Below are 10,179 nucleotides of genomic sequence, written 5' to 3'. Positions count from 1 at the left end.
ATTGACCTAAATTTGTGCGGGAAAATGGAAGGTGAATGTTATGTGATTGTCTGGTTGGATATGAGTGAACATTAGAGTTCAGTACAAAGAACTATTAACTGTTGCACAGTCTATTGGCTGTGTAACCGTGAATCGAACACCGACTATATGACTATGACTATATGTTCATTAATTAGGCCATTATCTTCGGTTTGGGGTCCAGCCTATGTCGGCGTCCGTGTGGCATGCGGCCAAGCTCTCAAACACCCCACTCCTCTTCCACTTCCTGCTGGAAATGACCCAAGTGCTCAGTAGGCCCACCCTCAAGTCAGGTCTCAGCCAATCATATAACAAACATGGCACCTAACCAATCCAACTGTGACAAAAAGGATTCAGCATTGCCCCCAGCATAGTGTTGTAGTCCAGGGTAGAAATGCCTCGGAAACATTCAGACCATCATGGAACATTAAAACTCTCCATTGAAAGACTATATTAAATTGCTGTGGTGACAGAGGAACCTGCGTCACCAGATGCACCACAATACTATAAGTCACAATATGATAGTATACGATATGCTAGTATTGCGATACATTGAGTATTGTGATATTACCTTTTTTCCCAAATTATGCACACGACATCTACTGTGGATCAAAGAGTAAAGTCTCCTGTATGGCACCTATTGAGAGAAACACCTGTAACGTCCAGATTACAATGTATTTTTACATTTTACAAAGTTCCTCTGGACTTCTGTAATTAGTTATGTTGTTTTGGATGTTTTTACAGTTGCAGTTATAGTGTGTACACAGACTTCTATTGACTTAGAAATCTACTTAAATTTCAGTCTTTATAGTTATCGTTCTAGATGTGAATGGACCTAATAATAAAAATCATAATAAAATAAAAAATCTGCATCCTTGTTAGACACAATCGTACCATATTATCTAATACAAATCTGTTAAATATATAAATACTAGATTGTATCTGTTTGTGTTACAGTATGTATTGTGTGTGTGTGTGTGTGTGTGTGTGTGTGTGTGTGTGTGTGTGTGTGTGTGTGTGTGTGTGTGTGTGTGTGTGTGTGTGTGATATAATAAAGGAGCAGTCCTTTTTACATAAAGACACTTTATTAGCTTATACATACATCTCTGGATATAATGAGTTATATAATACCAAGACGTCAAAAATAATAACTGTAGTTATATATTTATAAAACTAAGCAGATATACTACTCTTGACTTTTTAAAAACATAAAGGTCTTTGATAATATATTATAGTTCTCGTCTGGATTTAATCTGTCACCAAAATCTTAAAAATCACAGGGAGAAGAGGTTATACAGTATGAATTGGGGGAAAAGGTGTGTGTGTGTGTGTGTGTGTGTGTGTGTGTGTGTGTGTGTGTGTGTGTGTGTGTGTGTGTGTGTGTGTGTGTGTGTGTGTGTGTGTGTGTGTGTGTGTGTGCGTGTGTGCGTGTGCTTGTGTTAAACAAAAACATTTCAGCACATCCATGTAGCTTGTTTGGGACAACACATCTTGACTGGTTTGAATGTAAATATGCTAATACTGTAATACTGTTGCTTTTAAAGAGAAATCAAATACTCACCAGCTCAGTGGCCTTGTGGTTTGAGTGTCCGCCCTGAGACTGGGAGGTTGTGAGTTCGATCCCCGCCCGAGTCATACCAAAGACTATAAAAATGGGACCCATTGCCTCCCTGCTTGGCACTCAGCATCAAAGGGTTGGAATTGGGGGGTTAGATCACCAAATGATTCCCGAGCGCGGCACTGCTGCTGCTCACCGCTCCCCCAGGGGATGGGTCAAATGCGGAGAACAAATTTCGCACACTCAGGTGTGTGACAATCTTTGGGACTTCACCTTTACTATACACACACACAATCTCCGCCTCAAGCCAAACGGATGCTTCACAGTCATCGTTCCTCCACCGATATGTGAGGAGAAATCGATCATGAATGTTGCAGAAGGTGGGACTGGAAAATAATTTGACTAAAACTGACTGTCACATGTAAGGATTGTTTATTGAGCTTGCTCTCTGGAAGGTGACTGAACTCTTGAATCCTAAATCTAAACGATCTAAGTTGGTAGTAGAGACAGATCCAAACAGACTTCAGCATTATTCGCACGGGATTGATATGACCTGGGGGACGTCCAGTGATTTTAATTCCAATCGTGCCATGCCTGTAATTTAATCATAATACCGTAATAATAATAACTAGAAAATTCCGGCAAATTTCTTATTCTGCATCTTCCTCCTGTCATGAAAGATGGAGGCAGGAGTAGAATATATTGATGGCTTTGATGCATTTTCTGATAAATCCGGAAGTGATGTATTGTAAAATCTTGACCATTAACCCGAGACTCACATTAGCCCGCTACATACTGTAAGACAAGTTCCTTTACTGCACATGCTTTACAACCAGCGCAAAACCAACCTGTTTTTCCATTTTTTATATACTATCAGAAATGAGGCGCGTTGTTTTTAACTTGATTTTGCCTCTTACTATAGACGGTTTCAACTCGACAACATAAACATTCTAAATTCCCCCCAGCTTACCTCCTGTTGCAGTGTTTGCTAGTACAATAACTGACAGGACATAAGCTTGGTTCTAAACTGTTTCCTAGCAACACAATTTCGTGAAGAGTCTGGATAATTTACAGCAATGTTTTTTGTCTTTTCATCTCAGGCCTCAAGGCAATAAAATGTAGGATGTAAAACGTTTGATATCCGCTGTACATCCCATACTGTAGGCCCTTTAAGTCTCACTATTTGTTGAATGGCAAACTTGAAACAGTAATATGGATGTGCTGTCCATAACCAGATACCTGGGTATGTCATCCGCAATGAGTGTGGTGTATGACTGTATATGACTGTCAGTATAGGAAGGGACCTTCAGGTGTAGAGTACTATAACACTGTCAGTATTCACCTTATGTAGCCACGCCCATTTGACCCGGTTGTGTGGTCGTGTGACGATTTCCGGCAAAAAAAAGAGAAAAAGGCCGGCTGCTCCAATATCATCTAACTCTGAATTAACTAATAATTTAGCCAATTGTATGTAACATACCAAATAAAAGCAAACGACAATGTCTAAGAATGCAACGCCATGTAGGTTCGTTAATTCTCGCATTCCAGGGAATTACGTTAACGTCTGCAGGTCTTATAGACGTAAGTGGCTCGAGCGCTCGGAGGAGAGAAAACCATCCGAAGCTTTTACTTTGTTGGAGTCCAGGTATGTTTTACAAGAAAGTGCTCGTCATTGTCGACGATAACGTTATCTGACCTGGCTAACAGTGGATACTCTGCTTGCTTGCTGTGTACCGAGCTCAAAGTAGTAGGCTACGTTCTTTGTTTTACCCCCTGCACTGTCCGCTACAAAAACAACTCTCTTCTTCATGACGTTCTTTTGTATTTCGCGTCGTGACCAGCGGAAGTGTTAACACGACCCGGAAGAATTTGGCCCACCCCCACGTCTGAACATAAGGTGAATAGGAAGGGACCTTCAGGTTTAGAGTACTATAACACTGTCAGTATAGGAAGGGACCTTCAGGTTTAGGCTGTGGCCACACTGATCTGTGGTGTCTGTCCGTCTGGGTTCATTTCTCTGTTCACTTCCATTCATTTTCAACACAGCTGTCCGTCTGTTTGTGGAGCACTGATGAAGCGTACGTATCCAGCAAATTTACATACGTTTGGACTTTGGATGGACAAGAAAAAAGTTCAAGAGGGCTGAACTTTTTCTGGATGGACGTATCGGATGGACGGATAGTCACCGTCCGTTTAGCCAATCAGAGTCGAGGAGGCGTTCTCAGAGCGGAAATGGCTGAGCGGAAGTCGCGCCATGACAGTTGTCCGCATCGATAAAAATGCTATTTTAGAGCCACAATGCCGTTATAAATATCAACAACTAGCCAACAGATATCAAAGCTGGTGGGCTTTATAGTAAGAGCATGACTCGAACTCGCCGAGTGTGTCATCAGACTGGTCATCAGTGGCGTTTTATCGCCACATTAGTAACGTAGCACACAGAGCTAACAGCTAGCTAACGCCAGCTTTCTTCTTCTCTTGGTTCATAGGCGGGTCGCTGACACCTTTAAAGTGCTTACCGCCACCTGCTGTACAAGTAGGTTACTTGTACTTGTACTTTTTTTTATTCTGTCCATTTTCTGACGGATCAGTGTGGCTACAGCCTTAGAGTACCGGTAGTATAACACTGTCAGTATAGGAATGGACCTTCAGGTTTAGAGTACTATAACACTGTCAGTATAGGAATGGACCTTCACACAACAGTTGAACAAGGAGCAGTGAATGACCAAACCTTCTCTTCTCCCCACAAACAAGGACATAATTTCTCCATGTGTCATTTCATCCCTCAATTATCTCAGTAACCCTTCTAATTACAGCACCCTTGCCAAATCTATTATACAAAAGTGTATTCAGAAGTTTGGAATACTGTGACGAGGAGCTTTGTTTCTCTATTAGTAGTTGCTTGTTTTCCTCAAATCTGAGGCTGAAAGGTCTGTTGATGCTTTCTGTGTCAAATCTTCTGAACCCGCGCTGTCAAATTCTAATGAATCCCCACTGCGCCATTGAAAATCCTCATTCCAAAATGCCAAATCCATTTTCTTTTGTTTTCCGTAAACACAGATCCTCAAAGAAGAAAACGATCATAAAAATGACTAAGAAATGTGCTTTCGTTCCCGATGCCAGTGGACACTTTTGTAAAAGAAGTTACTGATATGAAGTTTTGGAATGATCAATAGCTTTGTATGGAGAAGAAGGGGCTGTAATCTCTACACAGGTCATCTCATCCACAGTTCTCTCTATGCAAAGAGGTAGGACTATTTTGTTGGCAACAGAGAAGATTCTCGGCGGTCTTCTCATATATATTTCTTCCTCTCTTGGTTTTGGCAACGCGCGGGTGAGGCTTCACCCGTTGGAAACAGGACATTCGCTCTTTTTTCCCGGATGGTCCACAGGAAATGCATAGCAGCAGTAGACGTGGCGCGGGGAGAGAGAGAGAGAGAGAGAGAGAGAGAGAGTGAGAGAGAGAGAGAGAGAGAGAGAGAGAGAGAGAGTGTTTTGCCACCGGGTTTCGTTTATCCGTTTGTTTCTGTGGACTTGCTCCCTCATCCCCTTCACTGCTGGATTTTCAGTCCAATTTTGAATTTCACTTTTACATCTGTCCGTCCATCCCATATATCCATTCACCCATAATTCTATAAATCCTCCCTCCCTCTCTCTCTCTCTCTCTCTCTCTCTCTCTCTCTCTCTCTCTCTCTCTCTCTCTCCCTCTCCCTCTCTCTCCCTCTCTCTCTCTCTCTCTCTCCTCTCTCTCTCTCTCTCTCTCTCTCTCTCTCGGGTGTGTGTTGTCACAGCAGCATGTGATCAGGAGTCATGGTCAGGAAGCATCAAAGCTGAAAGACAAGATGAAAACACTACAGTTACTGTGTGTGTGTGTGTATGTGTGTGTGCGTGTGTGTGTGTGTGTGTGTGTGTGTGTGTGTGTGTACGTGTGTGTGTGTGTGTGTGTGTGTGTGTGTGTGTGTACGTGTGTGTGTGTGTGTGTGTGTGTGTGTGTGTGTGGACGCTGTGCTCAGCAGAATGCAGGGCGCCGTCCGTCCTCTCCAGGTGAAGCCAGAGGCTGATTTATTCGCCCATTAAGAAGTGCCTCATCATTAAATATTAACCCGCCGCCATCACTCACCCCGCGGCCAGCACATTAAGGGATCCGGGGTCACGCCAGGGTGACCCCTGATACACACACACACACACACACACACACACACACACACACACACACACACAGACACACACACACACACACGTGTGCACGCGCACACCAGCAAGCACGCACACACAGTCAATTGAACTGGGTAAAAATAGTACATATTCTTTCAATGGATTCAATGGATGCTGATACTATTGGGCATGTTAAATAACACTAAAAATCGAGGAAAATCTAACTTCCGGAAAGGGGTTATTCTCAAGATGGTTGAATAAGTTATCTACCTATTTTAAGCTCTCGGCAGCCGCTTGTAATACAAAAAAAAATTGTCTTCATGTAAGTAATCAATTGGGGAACCGGAATTTGGGGGCCCCTCTTGGGACGCCATCTTGGATTTGTCAATAAATAATTAACTGATGGTAATTTCACTGATTCAGTTGTATTCCTTGAGCCTTAGAACGTAGAGGTAGACACCGAAACCACCTGTCTAGGTTTTTTTTTTTTTTTTTTAATGTTTTTTTTCCCGATTTTTTATCCCATTTTTATCCCCCGTTTAGTGCTCATTTGAATTACTCAATCCTGGTTGCTACTCCATCCTCTGCCGATCTGGGGAGAGCCGAGACTGATTCCATGCATCCTCCGAGACATGGGCAGTCAAGTCAGCCGCTTCTTTTCACCTGCCCGAGGAAACTTCACCGGTAGGACATAGCACGTGGGAGGTTCACGCTATTCCAACCAGTTCCCCTCCCTCTGAACAGGCGCCCTTAACGATCAGAGGAGGAACCATATAAGCAACCAGGATGTTGCATGTTTTTGTGAAGGGGGTTCCTATATGAAGGAGACCCCCGGGAGGCACGGGGAGAACATGCAAACTCCACACAGAAAGGCCATTTTGCCGACCCCCACCCGGGTGGTGGGCACTCGAGGACATGCGGACGGGCACGCATTCCTTCAGTGTTCACATCGGCCCAGGTGGGAATCGAACCCACGACCTTCGAGCTGTGAGGCGATAGTGCTTACCACTGCACCACCGTACCTCCCTTCCACCTGTCTAGGTTGAATAGTAATTGGCACAAACCATTTTTGCGCAGCCGCCATATTTGATTTGGCGCCATGACGATCCCAAGGGTCGCAGGCTCAGGCGCTCTGGCTAAATCAAGTTAGCATACCCTGGGCTACATCTGAGCCAAACTTGGTGCCATCTCCCTAAGGGCCTGGGCCCAGTTGCACAAAGCACCTTAGGTTAATATTTCCCTTAGAGTCAGAGTTAAGGTGTCCATAAAATAGAATCGGCTGCACAAAACACCCTTAAATTTTCTGCATAAGGTTAAACATTTTAAGGAAAACATAAGCACAAGATTTAAGGGTGTTTTGTGCAGCCGATTCTATTTTATGGACACCTTAACTCTGACTCTAAGGGAAATCTGAACCTAAGGTGCTTTGTGCAACTGGGCCTTAGGCTATTGAGTTTTAGGCAAAGACAGGACCCTTTTGGTGGAGGTAGATCTCTGCTTGCAATATATAGGACACGGCAGATCATTGTGTGTGTGTGTGTGTGTGTGTGTGTGCGTGTGCGTGCGTGCGTGCGTGTGTGTGTGTGAGACTCAGGTGTGACTCACCTGTCCCAAAGCTTTACACTCCTACAGGAGTTGGTGCAGCAGCCAGCAGATATCAGAGCTGCAAATGAAACCAATAGATATGATCAATCACCAAGTCATTGCATCTTACAATCAAAGAGGAGAAGCACTGAGTGGAGTGGTACTGATGAGAGAGGAGTTTGGAACAGTAACTCAGAGCTGTGTCAAAAGACAAAGGTGTGAAGCCTATTTGTGATCTGTGTTGCCCCGTCCCCTCCGCACAAGGAAAGCAACAACTTTGCTCAATTTCCAAGCAGGTTAAAACGGCACTAAGTTTACGAATGCGACCTCTAGCGGTCCTGTGAGTAAGTGCATGCGTGCTGTGCATTATGCTAGGGTCGGGAGCTGTAACCAGGAAGTAGCGGCGACCTCTAGCGGTCGTGTGAGTAACTACATGCGTGGTGTGCTATGCTAGTCAGCTACAGTAGCTATTGAAATAGGTCGCTGACATGTAAGGGGGTAAGGGGTGGGATTGGTGGATGGGTAACCTCCTCGTCTTTCAACTTCCTGGTCACGAGGGACGCCTCCCGACATGTTCCCTCCCTTTTTGAACCGTAACCCACCATAAGTCTAACCTTAACCGACTTGTTGTAGCTGTCTAAACAAAACCAACGTTTAAACCTAACCGTCGTGACGTTTTCAAACTAACTGACGCAAGGCGTATCACCTTACAGCAGGGCTATTCAACTAAATTGTTCAGGGGGCCACATTGTCAGAAACCTAAGGGGCTGGGGGCCGGACCGTTCCCCGAGCCATTATATGTACACTTGACACAACCCGCCACCACATTTTCGCAGCCGCGCTGGAACTATTATTAAGTAAGGGGTGCTGTAAGGAATGGAATCTACTTGCGGGCAGCGTCGAAGAAAATTTGATGTTTTTTGGACTTTTATCCATATTTAGAAGAATATTTAATTTTAAATTAACATTAGGATTATACTGTTGTGATGTCATTATTCAGTATCTTCTCCTTTTCTCACTCACTTTCATGTAACCACCTGCTCTCCCTTTAGTCGTTTTACACCACAACAGACAGCAACACAGGCATGAACACTGAACTTATTATTATTATTATGGGAAACCAGATTATGATGAAAATCGAACACTTTTGAAGAGAGCGCGTATGAAATAAGATTAGAGCTGGGAAGCACAAACTGTTTTTTAATGCATTTTGTTGGTGGTATAAACACAAGACAGCCAAATCCAACAATTTCGAAAACCACGTGTTTCTTGTTTAGAACCTAGCTAGCAACACCACACATCTCCTGAAAAACCATTTATAATGCATCTTTCTTGATTAGCTATATCACATCGCCATCTCCTGAAAAACATTAATATTGCACCTTTCTTGTGGCTACATCACAGCATCTCCTGAAAAACATTTATAGTGGATCTGCCTTGTTTAGTTCACTTTAGATTCACATCACATCTGAAAAACAACCAGTCGGGTGTAATAAGTAAATAAGGTTTAATTGTAAATAAATAAAAAATAAATAAAAATAAATTGGGAACTCAAGGCCGGTCGGACTTGATTGGCCGGCCGGATTCGGCCCGCGGGCCGCCAGTTGAATAGCCCTGCCTTACACGCACCATCTCGCTCATATGTTGTTTTGTGAGTCATCGGAAATCGATCTGATCCATTTCTTTCGGTATGAGGACGTGTTGGCTGACAGCATGAAACCATCTCTCTTCTTGTCAATCCCCCAGATCTGTCACGCCACGGATGGGCGGCCCCATCATCCTCTCCTTTCTGAGCGTTTGTGACAGTTACCAAATATATGTCTGTCTCTTTCCTCTTTTAAATGTGACATATTTACCCTGGGATGAGAGGATGGTATGAGCAAGAGGGAAACTGTTCTCTTTGCTTTACATTCTACAGGGTGTAAACCAATCTGACCATTTACACCAGCACATATCCAGCCCCATGATATGCCTCTTGGTAGAGAACACAGCCAGGAAATATTCTCTCTGTCTACTAGACCCATAATGACAGTATGGTAAAGAACAAAAGGATGTGTAATGTAAAGTGCTGGGGGATCCTAAGCTTGGCTCCTTTTTGTGCCAACAAAGGATGGCCATTTGAGACAATCGGGGGAAGGATTTCAAGCTCGGTTTGATTGTATAAGAAATCCGTTTCTCATTATCCATCAAACAAACGCTGCTGGCTGTTTCTACACACGACAGAAACACTTCTCATGCCACATTACATCGATTGATTGAGCAGACTTGTAGTAGGCCAGGGGTCCCCAATTACTTTTCACCAAGGGCAACATTTTGCAGAGGGCCGAGGGCCAAACGGAAAATTTGGGGCTTTTGAAGCCAGATTTCGGGTGCCAGTGCGAGAAATTTGGGGCATTTGAAGCCATATTTAGAGGAATAACTCATTTTAAATGAACAGTTGTGTGGGGTAAGGTGGTGCAGTGGTAAGCGCTGTCGCCTCACAGCTCGAAGGTCCTGGGTTCGATTCCCACCTGGGATGCTGTGAACGCTGAAGGAATGCGTGCCCGTCCGCATGTCCTCGAGTGCCCGCCGCCCGGGTGGGGTCGTCAAAAGGCCGGGGGTTTCCTTCATATAGGAACCCCCTCACCAAAACATGCATTATCCTGGTTGCCCATGTCTCGGAGGAAGCATGAAGCCAGTTTTGCCTGAGGGGAAAACTAACTTTCACTTGTTTTAATGTGAATTATAAAGAGGGTTATTTAAAAGACCGGATGACCAACACCCACACTCGAACACACACGCACGCACGCACGCACGCGCACGCACGCACGCACGCACGCACGCACGCACGCACGCACGCACGCACGCACGCACGCACACACACA

At 44.3% G+C, this 10,179-nt stretch overlaps 1 protein-coding gene across 1 annotated transcript in view; it reads right to left on the bottom strand.

Annotated features, from left to right (window-relative positions):
• The window catches only part of ccdc85a (coiled-coil domain containing 85A), a gene marked incomplete at both ends in the record, with an annotated part of 37,671 nt that overhangs the window by 603 nt on the left and 26,889 nt on the right, over nt 1–10,179 (bottom strand). The window contains one exon of the mRNA XM_083650395.1: nt 7,337–7,394. Within this exon, the coding sequence (XP_083506521.1) occupies nt 7,337–7,394 (58 nt within the window). The remainder of the gene's footprint in view (nt 1–7,336; nt 7,395–10,179) is intronic.

The sequence above is a fragment of the Poromitra crassiceps genome, assembly GCF_964638095.1.
Source record: "Poromitra crassiceps genome assembly, chromosome: 14".
In the NCBI taxonomy this organism is placed as follows: Eukaryota; Metazoa; Chordata; class Actinopteri; order Beryciformes; family Melamphaidae; genus Poromitra; species Poromitra crassiceps.
Note: the sequence above shows the minus strand (reverse complement) of the source record. Positions and strands in the feature narration are given on the sequence as shown.